This window comes from Triturus cristatus, chromosome 12, assembly GCF_964204655.1.
Source record: "Triturus cristatus chromosome 12, aTriCri1.1, whole genome shotgun sequence".
Lineage (NCBI taxonomy): Eukaryota > Metazoa > Chordata > Amphibia > Caudata > Salamandridae > Triturus > Triturus cristatus.
Genome location: NC_140595.1, coordinates 301,527,072 through 301,543,742, shown reverse-complemented (window position 1 = coordinate 301,543,742; position 16,671 = coordinate 301,527,072). Strand labels below are relative to the sequence as shown.

General features: G+C 45.6%; 1 protein-coding gene across 1 annotated transcript; it reads left to right on the top strand.

Moving 5' to 3' along the window:
* The first annotated feature begins 12,144 nt into the window (after positions 1 to 12,144).
* On the top strand, positions 12,145 to 14,244 carry LOC146775927 (leukotriene B4 receptor 1-like). The gene is made up of 2 exons (XM_085640096.1): positions 12,145 to 12,307; positions 12,941 to 14,244. The coding sequence occupies exon 2, from the start codon at positions 12,968 to 12,970 to the stop codon at positions 13,994 to 13,996; it is 1,029 nt and encodes a 342-aa protein (XP_085496222.1). The 5' UTR covers positions 12,145 to 12,307; positions 12,941 to 12,967; the 3' UTR covers positions 13,997 to 14,244.
* Positions 14,245 to 16,671: the final 2,427 nt, after the last annotated feature.

The following is a 16,671-nucleotide window of genomic DNA, read 5'->3' as shown; positions in this document are numbered from 1 at the left end:
ATCGATTTTATCCACACTCAGTGTGGGAGGGTATGCTCAGACGTGAGTCCCTTGCTCATTGCACCATCAGGATTCAGGCAAGCCGGGCCGACGAAGGCTGTGATGCCAGAAACCGGTCCCCGGAAGCTTGTTTCCTTCCCAGTATAAGAATTGGCTTGGTAGTTTGGTTTGCCCTGTTCCCATCATGCACTGGGACAGGTACAGACTAATTTGCATGTAGCCAGGTTCTGAGCTGGGATGGTGCAGTGAGCTAAAAAACTGTGATGGATTAAAACCATGATCTCTTGACTTGGTAAGAGTATTCTGCATCATTCAGAAACTCTGTCCATCACCACCCCCATTTTTCCCAAATCGATTTTATCCACACTTAGTGTGGGAGGGTATGCTCAGACGTGAGTCCCTTGCTCATTGCACCATCAGGATTCAGGCAAGCCGGGCCGACGAAGGCTGTGATGCCAGAAACCGGTCCCTGGAAGCTTGTTTCCTTCCCAGTATAAGAATTGGCTTGGTAGTTTGATTTGCCCTGTTCCCATCATGCACTGGGACAGGTACAGACTAATTTGCATGTAGCCAGGTTCTGAGCTGGGATGGTGCAGTGAGCTAAAAAACGGTGATGGATTAAAACCATGATCTCTTGACTTGGTAAGAGTATTCTGCATCATTCAGAAACTCTGTCCATCACCACCCCCTTTTTTCCCACATCGATTTTATCCACACTCAGTGTGGGAGGGTATGCTCAGACGTGAGTCCCTTGCTCATTGCACCATCAGGATTCAGGCAAGCCGGGCCGACGAAGGCTGTGATGCCAGAAACCGGTCCCCGGAAGCTTGTTTCCTTCCCAGTATAAGAATTGGCTTGGTAGTTTGGTTTGCCCTGTTCCCATCATGCACTGGGACAGGTACAGACTAATTTGCATGTAGCCAGGTTCTGAGCTGGGATGGTGCAGTGAGCTAAAAAACTGTGATGGATTAAAACCATGATCTCTTGACTTGGTAAGAGTATTCTGCATCATTCAGAAACTCTGTCCATCACCACCCCCATTTTTCCCAAATCGATTTTATCCACACTCAGTGTGGGAGGGTATGCTCAGACGTGAGTCCCTTGCTCATTGCACCATCAGGATTCAGGCAAGCCGGGCCGACGAAGGCTGTGATGCCAGAAACCGGTCCCTGGAAGCTTGTTTCCTTCCCAGTATAAGAATTGGCTTGGTAGTTTGATTTGCTCTGTTCCCATCATGCACTGGGACAGGTACAGACTAATTTGCATGTAGCCAGGTTCTGAGCTGGGATGGTGCAGTGAGCTAAAAAACGGTGATGGATTAAAACCATGATCTCTTGACTTGGTAAGAGTATTCTGCATCATTCAGAAACTCTGTCTATCACCACCCCCTTTTTTCCCACATCGATTTTATCCACACTCAGTGTGGGAGGGTATGCTCAGACGTGAGTCCCTTGCTCATTGCACCATCAGGATTCAGGCAAGCCGGGCCGACGAAGGCTGTGATGCCAGAAACCGGTCCCCGGAAGCTTGTTTCCTTCCCAGTATAAGAATTGGCTTGGTAGTTTGGTTTGCCCTGTTCCCATCATGCACTGGGACAGGTACAGACTAATTTGTATGTAGCCAGGTTCTGAGCTGGGATGGTGCAGTGAGCTAAAAAACGGTGATGGATTAAAACCATGATCTCTTGACTTGGGAAGAGTATTCTGCATCATTCAGAAACTCTGTCCATCACCACCCCCATTTTTCCCAAATCGATTTTATCCACACTCAGTGTGGGAGGGTATGCTCAGACGTGAGTCCCTTGCTCATTGCACCATCAGGATTCAGGCAAGCCGGGCCGACGAAGGCTGTGATGCCAGAAACCGGTCCCCGGAAGCTTGTTTCCTTCCCAGTATAAGAATTGGCTTGGTAGTTTGGTTTGCCCTGTTCCCATCATGCACTGGGACAGGTACAGACTAATTTGCATGTAGCCAGGTTCTGAGCTGGGATGGTGCAGTGAGCTAAAAAACGGTGATGGATTAAAACCATGATCTCTTGACTTGGTAAGAGTATTCTGCATCATTCAGAAACTCTGTCCATCACCACCCCCTTTTTTCCCACATCGATTTTATCCACACTCAGTGTGGGAGGGTATGCTCAGACGTGAGTCCCTTGCTCATTGCACCATCAGGATTCAGGCAAGCCGGGCCGACGAAGGCTGTGATGCCAGAAACCGGTCCCCGGAAGCTTGTTTCCTTCCCAGTATAAGAATTGGCTTGGTAGTTTGGTTTGCCCTGTTCCCATCATGCACTGGGACAGGTACAGACTAATTTGCATGTAGCCAGGTTCTGAGCTGGGATGGTGCAGTGAGCTAAAAAACTGTGATGGATTAAAACCATGATCTCTTGACTTGGTAAGAGTATTCTGCATCATTCAGAAACTCTGTCCATCACCACCCCCATTTTTCCCAAATCGATTTTATCCACACTTAGTGTGGGAGGGTATGCTCAGACGTGAGTCCCTTGCTCATTGCACCATCAGGATTCAGGCAAGCCGGGCCGACGAAGGCTGTGATGCCAGAAACCGGTCCCTGGAAGCTTGTTTCCTTCCCAGTATAAGAATTGGCTTGGTAGTTTGATTTGCCCTGTTCCCATCATGCACTGGGACAGGTACAGACTAATTTGCATGTAGCCAGGTTCTGAGCTGGGATGGTGCAGTGAGCTAAAAAACGGTGATGGATTAAAACCATGATCTCTTGACTTGGTAAGAGTATTCTGCATCATTCAGAAACTCTGTCTATCACCACCCCCTTTTTTCCCACATCGATTTTATCCACACTCAGTGTGGGAGGGTATGCTCAGACGTGAGTCCCTTGCTCATTGCACCATCAGGATTCAGGCAAGCCGCGCTGACGAAGGCTGTGATGCCAGAAACCGGTCCCCGGAAGCTTGTTTCCTTCCCAGTATAAGAATTGGCTTGGTAGTTTGGTTTGCCCTGTTCCCATCATGCACTGGGACAGGTACAGACTAATTTGCATGTAGCCAGGTTCTGAGCTGGGATGGTGCAGTGAGCTAAAAAACGGTGATGGATTAAAACCATGATCTCTTGACTTGGTAAGAGTATTCTGCATCATTCAGAAACTCTGTCCATCACCACCCCCATTTTTCCCAAATCGATTTTATCCACACTCAGTGTGGGAGGGTATGCTCAGACGTGAGTCCCTTGCTCATTGCACCATCAGGATTCAGGCAAGCCGGGCCGACGAAGGCTGTGATGCCAGAAACCGGTCCCCGGAAGCTTGTTTCCTTCCCAGTATAAGAATTGGCTTGGTAGTTTGGTTTGCCCTGTTCCCATCATGCACTGGGACAGGTACAGACTAATTTGCATGTAGCCAGGTTCTGAGCTGGGATGGTGCAGTGAGCTAAAAAACGGTGATGGATTAAAACCATGATCTCTTGACTTGGTAAGAGTATTCTGCATCATTCAGAAACTCTGTCCATCACCACCCCCATTTTTCCCAAATCGATTTTATCCACACTCAGTGTGGGAGGGTATGCTCAGACGTGAGTCCCTTGCTCATTGCACCATCAGGATTCAGGCAAGCCGGGCCAACGAAGGCTGTGATGCCAGAAACTGGTCCCCGGAAGCTTGTTTCCTTCCCAGTATAAGAATTGGCTTGGTAGTTTGGTTTGCCCTGTTCCCATCATGCAGTGGGACAGGTACAGACTAATTTGTATGTAGCCAGGTTCTGAGCTGGGATGGTGCAGTGAGCTAAAAAACGGTGATGGATTAAAACCATGATCTCTTGATTTGGTAAGAGTATTCTGCATCATTCAGAAACTCTGTCCATCACCACCCCCATTTTTCCCAAATCGATTTTATACACACTCAGTGTGGGAGGGTATGCTCAGACGTGAGTCCCTTGCTCATTGCACCATCAGGATTCAGGCAAGCCGGGCCGACGAAGGCTGTGATGCCAGAAACCGGTCCCCGGAAGCTTGTTTCCTTCCCAGTATAAGAATTGGCTTGGTAGTTTGGTTTGCCCTGTTCCCATCATGCACTGGGACAGGTACAGACTAATTTGCATGTAGCCAGGTTCTGAGCTGGGATGGTGCAGTGAGCTAAAAAACGGTGATGGATTAAAACCATGATCTCTTGACTTGGTAAGAGTATTCTGCATCATTCAGAAACTCTGTCCATCACCACCCCCTTTTTTCCCACATCGATTTTATCCACACTCAGTGTGGGAGGGTATGCTCAGACGTGAGTCCCTTGCTCATTGCACCATCAGGATTCAGGCAAGCCGGGCCGACGAAGGCTGTGATGCCAGAAACCGGTCCCCGGAAGCTTGTTTCCTTCCCAGTATAAGAATTGGCTTGGTAGTTTGGTTTGCCCTGTTCCCATCATGCACTGGGACAGGTACAGACTAATTTGCATGTAGCCAGGTTCTGAGCTGGGATGGTGCAGTGAGCTAAAAAACTGTGATGGATTAAAACCATGATCTCTTGACTTGGTAAGAGTATTCTGCATCATTCAGAAACTCTGTCCATCACCACCCCCATTTTTCCCAAATCGATTTTATCCACACTTAGTGTGGGAGGGTATGCTCAGACGTGAGTCCCTTGCTCATTGCACCATCAGGATTCAGGCAAGCCGGGCCGACGAAGGCTGTGATGCCAGAAACCGGTCCCTGGAAGCTTGTTTCCTTCCCAGTATAAGAATTGGCTTGGTAGTTTGATTTGCCCTGTTCCCATCATGCACTGGGACAGGTACAGACTAATTTGCATGTAGCCAGGTTCTGAGCTGGGATGGTGCAGTGAGCTAAAAAACGGTGATGGATTAAAACCATGATCTCTTGACTTGGTAAGAGTATTCTGCATCATTCAGAAACTCTGTCTATCACCACCCCCTTTTTTCCCACATCGATTTTATCCACACTCAGTGTGGGAGGGTATGCTCAGACGTGAGTCCCTTGCTCATTGCACCATCAGGATTCAGGCAAGCCGCGCTGACGAAGGCTGTGATGCCAGAAACCGGTCCCCGGAAGCTTGTTTCCTTCCCAGTATAAGAATTGGCTTGGTAGTTTGGTTTGCCCTGTTCCCATCATGCACTGGGACAGGTACAGACTAATTTGCATGTAGCCAGGTTCTGAGCTGGGATGGTGCAGTGAGCTAAAAAACGGTGATGGATTAAAACCATGATCTCTTGACTTGGTAAGAGTATTCTGCATCATTCAGAAACTCTGTCCATCACCACCCCCATTTTTCCCAAATCGATTTTATCCACACTCAGTGTGGGAGGGTATGCTCAGACGTGAGTCCCTTGCTCATTGCACCATCAGGATTCAGGCAAGCCGGGCCGACGAAGGCTGTGATGCCAGAAACCGGTCCCCGGAAGCTTGTTTCCTTCCCAGTATAAGAATTGGCTTGGTAGTTTGGTTTGCCCTGTTCCCATCATGCACTGGGACAGGTACAGACTAATTTGCATGTAGCCAGGTTCTGAGCTGGGATGGTGCAGTGAGCTAAAAAACGGTGATGGATTAAAACCATGATCTCTTGACTTGGTAAGAGTATTCTGCATCATTCAGAAACTCTGTCCATCACCACCCCCATTTTTCCCAAATCGATTTTATCCACACTCAGTGTGGGAGGGTATGCTCAGACGTGAGTCCCTTGCTCATTGCACCATCAGGATTCAGGCAAGCCGGGCCAACGAAGGCTGTGATGCCAGAAACTGGTCCCCGGAAGCTTGTTTCCTTCCCAGTATAAGAATTGGCTTGGTAGTTTGGTTTGCCCTGTTCCCATCATGCAGTGGGACAGGTACAGACTAATTTGTATGTAGCCAGGTTCTGAGCTGGGATGGTGCAGTGAGCTAAAAAACGGTGATGGATTAAAACCATGATCTCTTGATTTGGTAAGAGTATTCTGCATCATTCAGAAACTCTGTCCATCACCACCCCCATTTTTCCCAAATCGATTTTATACACACTCAGTGTGGGAGGGTATGCTCAGACGTGAGTCCCTTGCTCATTGCACCATCAGGATTCAGGCAAGCCGGGCCGACGAAGGCTGTGATGCCAGAAACCGGTCCCCGGAAGCTTGTTTCCTTCCCAGTATAAGAATTGGCTTGGTAGTTTGGTTTGCCCTGTTCCCATCATGCACTGGGACAGGTACAGACTAATTTGCATGTAGCCAGGTTCTGAGCTGGGATGGTGCAGTGAGCTAAAAAACGGTGATGGATTAAAACCATGATCTCTTGACTTGGTAAGAGTATTCTGCATCATTCAGAAACTCTGTCCATCACCACCCCCTTTTTTCCCACATCGATTTTATCCACACTCAGTGTGGGAGGGTATGCTCAGACGTGAGTCCCTTGCTCATTGCACCATCAGGATTCAGGCAAGACGGGCCGACGAAGGCTGTGATGCCAGAAACCGGTCCCCGTAAGCTTGTTTCCTTCCCAGTATAAGAATTGGCTTGGTAGTTTGGTTTGCCCTGTTCCCATCATGCACTGGGACAGGTACAGACTAATTTGCATGTAGCCAGGTTCTGAGCTGGGATGGTGCAGTGAGCTAAAAAACGGTGATGGATTAGAACCATGATCTCTTGACTTGGTAAGAGTATTCTGCATCATTCAGAAACTCTGTCCATCACCACCCCCATTTTTCCCAAATCGATTTTATCCACACTCAGTGTGGGAGGGTATGCTCAGACGTGAGTCCCTTGCTCATTGCACCATCAGGATTCAGGCAAGCCGTGCCGACGAAGGCTGTGATGCCAGAAACCTGTCCCTGGAAGCTTGTTTCCTTCCCAGTATAAGAATTGGCTTGGTAGTTTGGTTTGCCCTGTTCCCATCATGCACTGGGACAGGTACAGACTAATTTGCATGTAGCCAGGTTCTGAGCTGGGATGGTGCAGTGAGCTAAAAAACGGTGATGGATTAAAACCATGATCTCTTGACTTGGTAAGAGCATTCTGCATCATTCAGAAACTCTGTCCATCACCACCCCCATTTTTCCCAAATCGATTTTATCCACACTCAGTGTGGGAGGGTATGCTCAGACGTGAGTCCCTTGCTCATTGCACCATCAGGATTCAGGCAAGCCGGTCCGACGAAGGCTGTGATGCCAGAAACCGGTCCCCGGAAGCTTGTTTCCTTCCCAGTATAAGAATTGGCTTGGTAGTTTGGTTTGCCCTGTTCCCATCATGCACTGGGACAGGTACAGACTAATTTGCATGTAGCCAGGTTCTGAGCTGGGATGGTGCAGTGAGCTAAAAAACGGTGATGGATTAAAACCATGATATCTTGACTTGGTAAGAGTATTCTGCATCATTCAGAAACTCTGTCCATCACCACCCCCATTTTTCCCAAATCGATTTTATCCACACTCAGTGTGGGAGGGTATGCTCAGACGTGAGTCCCTTGCTCATTGCACCATCAGGATTCAGGCAAGCCGGGCCGACGAAGGCTGTGATGCCAGAAACCGGTCCCTGGAAGCTTGTTTCCTTCCCAGTATAAGAATTGGCTTGGTAGTTTGGTTTGCCCTGTTCCCATCATGCACTGGGACAGGTACAGACTAATTTGCATGTAGCCAGGTTCTGAGCTGGGATGGTGCAGTGAGCTGAAAAACGGTGATGGATTAAAACCATGATCTCTTGACTTGGTAAGAGCATTCTGCATCATTCAGAAACTCTGTCCATCACCACCCCCATTTTTCCCAAATCGATTTTATCCACACTCAGTGTGGGAGGGTATGCTCAGACGTGAGTCCCTTGCTCATTGCACCATCAGGATTCAGGCAAGCCGGGCCGACGAAGGCTGTGATGCCAGAAACCGGTCCCCGGAAGCTTGTTTCCTTCCCAGAATAAGAATTGGCTTGGTAGTTTGGTTTGCCCTGTTCCCATCATGCACTGGGACAGGTACAGACTAATTTGCATGTAGCCAGGTTCTGAGCTGGGATGGTGCAGTGAGCTAAAAAACGGTGATGGATTAAAACCATGATCTCTTGACTTGGTAAGAGCATTCTGCATCATTCAGAAACTCTGTCCATCACCACCCCCATTTTTCCCAAATCGATTTTATCCACACTCAGTGTGGGAGGGCATGCTCAGACGTGAGTCCCTTGCTCATTGTACCATCAGGATTCAGGCAAGCCGGGCCGACGAAGGCTGTGATGCCAGAAACCGGTCCCTGGAAGCTTGTTTCCTTCCCAGTATAAGAATTGGCTTGGTAGTTTGGTTTGCCCTGTTCCCATCATGCACTGGGACAGATACAGACTAATTTGCATGTAGCCAGGTTCTGAGCTGGGATGGTGCAGTGAGCTAAAAAACGGTGATGGATTAAAACCATGATCTCTTGACTTGGTAAGAGTATTCTGCATCATTCAGAAACTCTGTCCATCACCACCCCCATTTTTCCCAAATCGATTTTATCCACACTCAGTGTGGGAGGGTATGCTCAGACGTGAGTCCCTTGCTCATTGCACCATCAGGATTCAGGCAAGCCGGGCCGACGAAGGCTGTGATGCCAGAAACCGGTCCCCGGAAGCTTGTTTCCTTCCCAGTATAAGAATTGGCTTGGTAGTTTGGTTTGCCCTGTTCCCATCATGCACTGGGACAGGTACAGACTAATTTGCATGTAGCCAGGTTCTGAGCTGGGATGGTGCAGTGAGCTAAAAAACGGTGATGGATTAAAACCATGATCTCTTGACTTGGTAAGAGTATTCTGCATCATTCAGAAACTCTGTCCATCACCACCCCCATTTTTCCCAAATCGATTTTATCCACACTCAGTGTGGGAGGGTATGCTCAGACGTGAGTCCCTTGCTCATTGCACCATCAGGATTCAGGCAAGCCGGGCCGACGAAGGCTGTGATGCCAGAAACCGGTCCCCGGAAGCTTGTTTCCTTCCCAGTATAAGAATTGGCTTGGTAGTTTGGTTTGCCCTGTTCCCATCATGCACTGGGACAGGTACAGACTAATTTGCATGTAGCCAGGTTCTGAGCTGGGATGGTGCAGTGAGCTAAAAAACGGTGATGGATTAAAACCATGATCTCTTGACTTGGTAAGAGTATTCTGCATCATTCAGAAACTCTGTCCATCACCACCCCCATTTTTCCCAAATTGATTTTATCCACACTCAGTGTGGGAGGGTATGCTCAGACGTGAGTCCCTTGCTCATTGCACCATCAGGATTCAGGCAAGCCGGGCTGACGAAGGCTGTGATGCCAGAAACCGGTCCCCGGAAGCTTGTTTCCTTCCCAGTATAAGAATTGGCTTGGTAGTTTGGTTTGCCCTGTTCCCATCATGCACTGGGACAGGTACAGACTAATTTGCATGTAGCCAGGTTCTGATCTGGGATGGTGCAGTGAGCTAAAAAACGGTGATGGATTAAAACCATGATCTCTTGACTTGGTAAGAGTATTCTGCATCATTCAGAAACTCTGTCCATCACCACCCCCATTTTTCCCAAATCGTTCTTTCATTGTATGGCACGTATATATTTCACACTGGTGCTTTGGGGAGCACTATATACTTATGTTTGTCTTATGTTGGTCTAGTGCGCACGCCCCATTCAATAAAATGTATCCTTTTATCTGAATGTCCTAACCTGTGCCATCCCCTTCTCTATGAGTATTAATAGGGGTTATTTTGGTATTATGATACGCCAACCCATTATAGTGTATTATTCATTGTATGCTTACATTATATCTGTTGCTCCTCTAGGCACATCTTATCTTGGGTTTCGCACTTGACCAGCTTGCCCTGAAGAAGGTGTGACCCACCTTCGGGTTAGACACCGAAACGTGCATTGGCGCTGGAGTTTTATGTGGTCTTTGTTGTTTCTACCTCATCTCCTGAGATGAAACTGGATTATGAACTGCATCACTGTTTGAGGAAGTGATCCCCTGATGTACACTGTTATATAACTTATTTGCCTTGTATCACTTAACTTCATGTGTCTTCTCCCTAATTTCGGGAGGACTGTTGATATTGTCCAAGAATGTACATTGATATCTAATTAATTGTGATGTTGTTGGGATGTATGAGTATGTGTAGATATGTGCTTTGTTGGTTTGGTTTGAAAGATTGTGTGTGTGCGATTCAAAATGCACCTAGTTGTTTCTGATATTTATTCTTATTATGTCTTGCTACAATTTTAATAAAACAACATAAATAAATGTGTTGTTTGCATCATACAATGTACTCTGTATTATAATTGGGAAGGCAAGCATTTTAGGACTGGTTTAGTATATCTGTGACTTTCAGCACTCCTTAAAAGCTTTTCAGGCAGAGGGTTTGTTTGTTTGATTTCAATCCTGATGCTGCTGTCATGCTGCCAGTAGCATGAGAGGAGCGCCAGGATTGGCACAAGGGGAGTCTGGGAGCCTGTGCCTGCAGTGGACTGGAGCCAGAGAGAGGAGCTGAAGACCAGCGATGCAGAAGGAATTTTTAGTTTTGTCAATCGCCCCTGGTCTCCTCCCCCCGGCTCGCCAGTTTGCCAGGACACCAGCCACTACTGGTCTACAGGGGCACTCTGTAAGGATAAAAAAGAAAATCAGGGGTATGTGGGCACCATAAACAATATAACAGACAAATAAAATCAATAAAGGCGCCGGCTGCTGAAACAAATTATGGCTACACATCTCGGTCATGGCTCGTTCCCTTCAGCCTACAAAATGACAGCTAGCTACGCTTTCGCCAAAAGCGACTACTTCAGGGGGGAAATAGCACAAATTAACTAAAAGCAAAGAGTAGAAGAAGAGGTTAGGGGAAGACAAGCCGAGCACCAACTTTTTCTGAAGTGAAAGATTAATTTAAAGTTACAATTTCAATGTAACTAACCCTCATCAAAAAAAAAGCAAAGGAAGCGCAATGGCTAGCAGGGCTAGCAGTCACTCTGGGGCAAGGAGGGTTAGTAAAGCCATGAGCCTGGGCTCTTGCTTTATTCCAGTGCATCTAGGGACAGAAAAACATTTGTTGCTGAGCTGCTCCAGCATAGCAGGGAGTTTTAGACAAAGGGTTCAGCCACTGACAGGGGGATCGACTACAGCGGAAGTCAGTTCTCAACATGCTGAAATGTCAATTACTCTAAAATTGTGATGGAACACAAACTTTACCTTCTGGCTCAGCATAAACAGCCGCATGGTTGCAAAACGTCTGCCCATTAAGGAAAAAAGTCTGAATGTGGCCAAGAATTAACACAGCCGTGTCGGATGTTCCTCTTTTTCACAATGTCTTCTGCTTTCGGTGCTTCTAGGGTAATTTAGACATGCTGGGAATTATCGAGTTCAGCAGCATATACACAAATGTGCAGACATTGTCACAAACGTCATTTGCACATAAGTGTGCAGGAGCACCGGTGGTCCCTGGCATAGTTTAATCGTTATTGTGTGGTCCTTTCTCCTCACACTGGCCTCTTGCATTTTCTTTTATCCCCCTCTGGTGGTGACTTTTTGTCCCCCTCCCTTGAAACTGGTTCTGTGGTTGTGAGCTCTGGCTGGCTCTCCAGTAACCCCGGATCTATCTGCCGAATAGACAAGCAGTATGCACGAATTTCATTCTAAACCACTGGCGTCTCTACAGATGGGGCCCCATGCACTCACCCTTGTTATCCTGCTGCCCCCATTGAGAAGCACCGTAACAGCTGATGAACGTGGGAGGAGGTAACACCGAAAACACCGCACCTTGCCACACATTCATTTGCATAACCGACTTTCATTGCAAAGCAGAGTTGTTTCCTTAAAATGTTTAAATCTGACTTTGTATGTATGTGTATATATATATCTAAAGCTATATATATATATAAATACATAGTCAGATTTAAACATGTTAAAGAAACATATGCATATGTGTGTATCTTTCTTTCTTTCTCTCTCTCTCTATAAAGACATATGTATATATATATATAAATATATATATATACACACACTCACACACACACATACACACATATATCCCTTGTTTGTGACCCAATCAATTTATATGTAACCCCATTTTGTGTCAACCCCCATCCCCAAAAAGCACCTCTAGAAACGCGGCTGGCCACTAAATCTGCTTAAGCAGTTTTCTTATGTGTTTCTTCTTTGTGGTTGTTTTGCTGTAATCTCATGTTGTCACTTCCCCTCTCTCAGAGATATTCCTTTGGTAGCCTTTCAAGGAAGTCAGTCTACTTCAGCACTTTTCAGGGAGAGATTGAGACCAGGATACCGATGCATTTAATTGTTGGTTTAATCCAAATAACACCCAGGAAGCTTTCTCGGAATTCTTCTCGACTACTATGTAAATAAAGTGATCTAAACGTCTACAGCCATCTTGAAAGCCAAGAGGTAAGATAAGAAAGATATTTGCAAAAAACTGGGTTACATTAACTGTGGTGACTATTTTGCTGGTGGTGCATGTTGCAGAATTGTTTATCAGGTTTCCACTTGAACTGCATAAAAGCTGATAAAACCAATAAATTCAATTTCCGCTCATACATCTAATATATTTACATACTGCTCACGCAGATCTTTGTATATGATACAGCCTGACGTATTGCTTCATAAATAACAACGTCCTTTTAACAGCTTCTGTCCTAGAGGCGGGTAATGCAGAGTTCACTAGTGTGTAATATGCTGCTGTACCGCACCATGTTTGGTTTTGATCGTAGATAGAAGGTTGTAATTGTTGTTGCATGCTTCTCATTAATTTATAAGTCAATGTCTCTTTTGTTGCTCCACGCACATGGGCATCTGGCATCCACTTAAGTAAATTAGACAGCTTGGTAGCATCTCTTTTTGACGTAGCAGGACAACAGGAAATCGTTTCAGAAGCTGCTATTAGATTAGCTTCCATTGTTACAATGAATGGTCTGCTGTTCTGCTTGCCAGTATCTTGCGAAACATAATTTATTTATGAAGTCTATATCATAGTGAAACGTTGAAACATGAAGAGCTCAGAATACTCCGTCTTTATTTCAGACTGCAGAGGAGCCATATCCTACGAGAATGAAATCGATTAACAAGACCGAGGAGAGCGTGAGCACTGAGCACATCACATGGGGCTTCGAAAGACCAACAGTGTGCGCCATATTGGGATTGGCGTTCTTGATTGGAGTGCCGGGGAATCTCATTGTCATCTGGAGCATCTGCCGGAACCTGAAGCAAAAATCATCCACTGTCCTCCTGATCCTCAATCTGGCTATCTCTGACATCTTGGTTCTGGCTACCCTACCCGTCTGGATTTATTCCTTTGCCAACCAATGGATTTTCGGGATCCCCTTTTGTAAGATCTTGGTCTACGTGATCTACTGCAGCATGTACAGCAGCGTGTTTTTTGTGACTGCTCTGAGCGTGGAGCGGTACCTGGCCGTGTTTCATCCCTTCTCCATGCGCATCTGGAAAAGGAACTCCTTTGCCCTCAAATTCATCCTTATCATTTGGGTCGCAGCCTTCCTCTTCGGAATCCCCATCCTCCCGGTGCAGGAAACCGAGGAGCTGGGAGATGCTTTACAATGCACATCACGCAATTACGCCTCAGGGACGCAGGCGGCTAGTTTACTTCTGCTGGAGACCCTGGCCGGCTTCGTGATTCCATTCTGCATCATTTGCACGTGCTATGCGTGCATTGGCAGGAGAATACGACAAATGACGTACACAGCTAAGCGTCGGTCGGAGACCCTGATCACCAGCGTGGTCATCGCGTTTGCAGTGTGCTGGATGCCCCACCATGTCTTTAACCTGCTCTCCGTGTCTTCGGTGCTGCTTGAGACATCTGATCCCGAGATGGCAGCCACGCTTGATGACATCACTCATATGGGAGTCTTCATATCTGGGGCATTAGCATTTATTAGTAGTTTTATCAATCCTTTGCTGTATGCTTTTGCTGCCCGGAAATTCCGCAATCATGTGAGACTAGATAAGTGCGGCAAACTATTTGAACTAATGAGTCAGAGCACTAGAGAGGAGAGTGTGAGTGTGAGGGAGTCCTCACATATGAAAGAAATGAATGAAGTGTTTGCATTGTCAGACAGATGACTTGTAGCTATGCTGAAGCGAAGTGCAGTATTTTACCCTCTACGTATGGACTGCAAATCTGTCATTTTACATTTTACCCAAAAATATCTCTGCAGATAGTGTCCAAGGGTTCACAATATTTTAACTTATAGAAACGTATTCAAATTCATTAATAATTGGAATGGGCGTCTCAGCAGAAAGAAATATGTTGGTGCAACACAGTTTGGTATTTGTTTTGTGCGGAAATTGATTAAATGGTGTTTTTTTGTACACCTGTTTTGAAGTTTCTTTTATTTTCACAACTGATCCTATTACAATCTGTGGCGAAGCATACTCTCACAAAAGATCTGTTTAAAATTCCAAGAATTCCCCCACATAGTCATTATCTAAAGATCAAACAAAGAATGATTGTTAGAACAGAAAGACTCATATAAGCTGCTGAGATGTCACATTTCTAGGCTGTTGTTGTGAAGTTTACCCTAGGTAGTACGAGAAACTTGACATAAATCGACTAGAGCTTATCGTATGGGATTATTGAAAGCAAGGCAGACACCTGCCATTTAAATCCCACCAAAACGTCACTGATTTTACAGGTAAGATAGTAGGCATCTAAACATATGTCCAGCTTTTTCTCTCTCAAATATATATATATACATATATATACATATATATATGTGTGTGTATGTATATATATATTCACTGAAAAAACCATAGGTTTCACACATGTTATAGTTAGCGGAAATTTTACTGATAAAAAACCAGTGAAATTGCCCCGTTATAGTTAGTGCTGGCAACTATAACTCACGCGACCGCAATCCTCTGCTGATGCTAATACTGTATTTAGACACTTATTTGCCCATGTCTTCTTCCATACATTTTTAGCTATACATATATTACAAATATTTTTTTTTCATAAAGACACATATGTCATCAGCAGAAGATTGCGGTCGCGTGAGTTATAGTTGCCAGCACTAACTATAACGGGGCAATTTCACTGGTTTTTTATCAGTAAAATTTCCGCTAACTATAACATGTGTGAAACCTATGGTTTTTTCAGTGAATTTGCAAGGTTTTTTAAATGCTAATTCCTAACTATAACGTGTGTGAAACCTATGGTTTTTTCAGTGAATTTGTACGGTTTTTTAAATGCTAAGTTACTTTACGCCATTCGAGGCGTGCGCGCCCACTTAACGCAGTTTGTTCCGTGCACGGTTTTTATCAACTTTAATAAGCCCTGTACATTTGGTGGCCTTCGGCCACCAAAAGCACAGGGGGTGGGGTCAATGTGGATAGTGTTTTTTTTATTTCGATTTTATAATTTCATGTTGCCAAAATTTAGTTTTTTTTACCTATTAATAAGCCCTGTACATTTGGTGGCCTACGGCCACCAAAAGCACAGGGGGTGGGGTAAGTGTGGATAGTGTTTTTTTTTTTTTTTTTTTTTACCGTACGCTTACGGTAAGCGTACGGTAAGCGTACTCGGCGAAATTGCCGAAAAAAAAATAAAACCGTTTTTGCTCTTGGGGGATGTTTGGGGACTCCCTCAACATGACTATATGGGAGGGAGTTGTCATAACAGCCCAGTAACATGTTTTTGGCCATCATGTTTGATAAACAACACTCAGTGCGAGAGACAAAATGGCGGACGCCGCTTCCTGGTTTCGGCCGATTCGAATGTTTACTAAGATCTAAGAGCCAATCAGAATCGCGCTCGCGCACGCCACCGTACGCTTACGGTAAGCGTACGGTAAGCGTACCGTAAGCGGGCTCAGATATATATATTGATTTAAAGGCTATTTTCTCAGAATCTACTGAACAGATTTACACCAAACCTACAAAAGGCACTTCCTTGACCTAGGGACTACCTCTCTGCCAAATTTCTAGTAATTCTGTTCAGCCGTTCGGGCTGTAGCTCGTTCTAAAGGTCCTATGGAAAAATGCATGGGAAAAACGCGTTTTGGGACCCCCCTTTTATCTCAGCCCCCGCTTGACGAATCCCCCCGAGACTTTCAGGGTAGGAGCGGAGCGTAGCGCCCCACCTATTTTGAGAAATTCGCGAGGATTCATCGACCGGCGCCAAAGTTATTCAAAATAGAATGTTGAGGTTTTCCTATGGAAAAGGGGTCCTAACTATAACTACCTACTGGCGACCGCCAGTAGGTAATATATATACACATATATATACACATATATATATATATATATATATATATATATATATATATATATATATATATATATATATATATATATATATATATATATATATATATATATCAAAGCTCCAAGTTACCAGTTCCCACACGTTGAGTCAGCACTCGACCACAAACACAAGATGGTAAGCCTTTAGTCAGGGTATGGGAAGACATCTGCTCTCTGCTCACATAGGACAGCCAATTCCTCCACCTGACGCGTTTCGAAATGATACACTTTCTTCCTCAGAGGCTTTTCGGAATTGAATGCATGCATCCGGTTTCAGTCCCTTAAATGCTATAATTACGCCCACCGATTGGCCGGTCAAATGACTGCTGCATTATGGGAACTGAAGTCCTGCTATTTACATCCCTCGATGGTGGCACTAATTTCTGTCATCCTTTCAAGCCCGTAGATGGGCCGCAGCGAACAGCGTCTTCCCTCAATCCCGTATGTGTGGTCACAAATCGGCGTGAAGTATTCCAGGCCGCATGTCCCTCTTT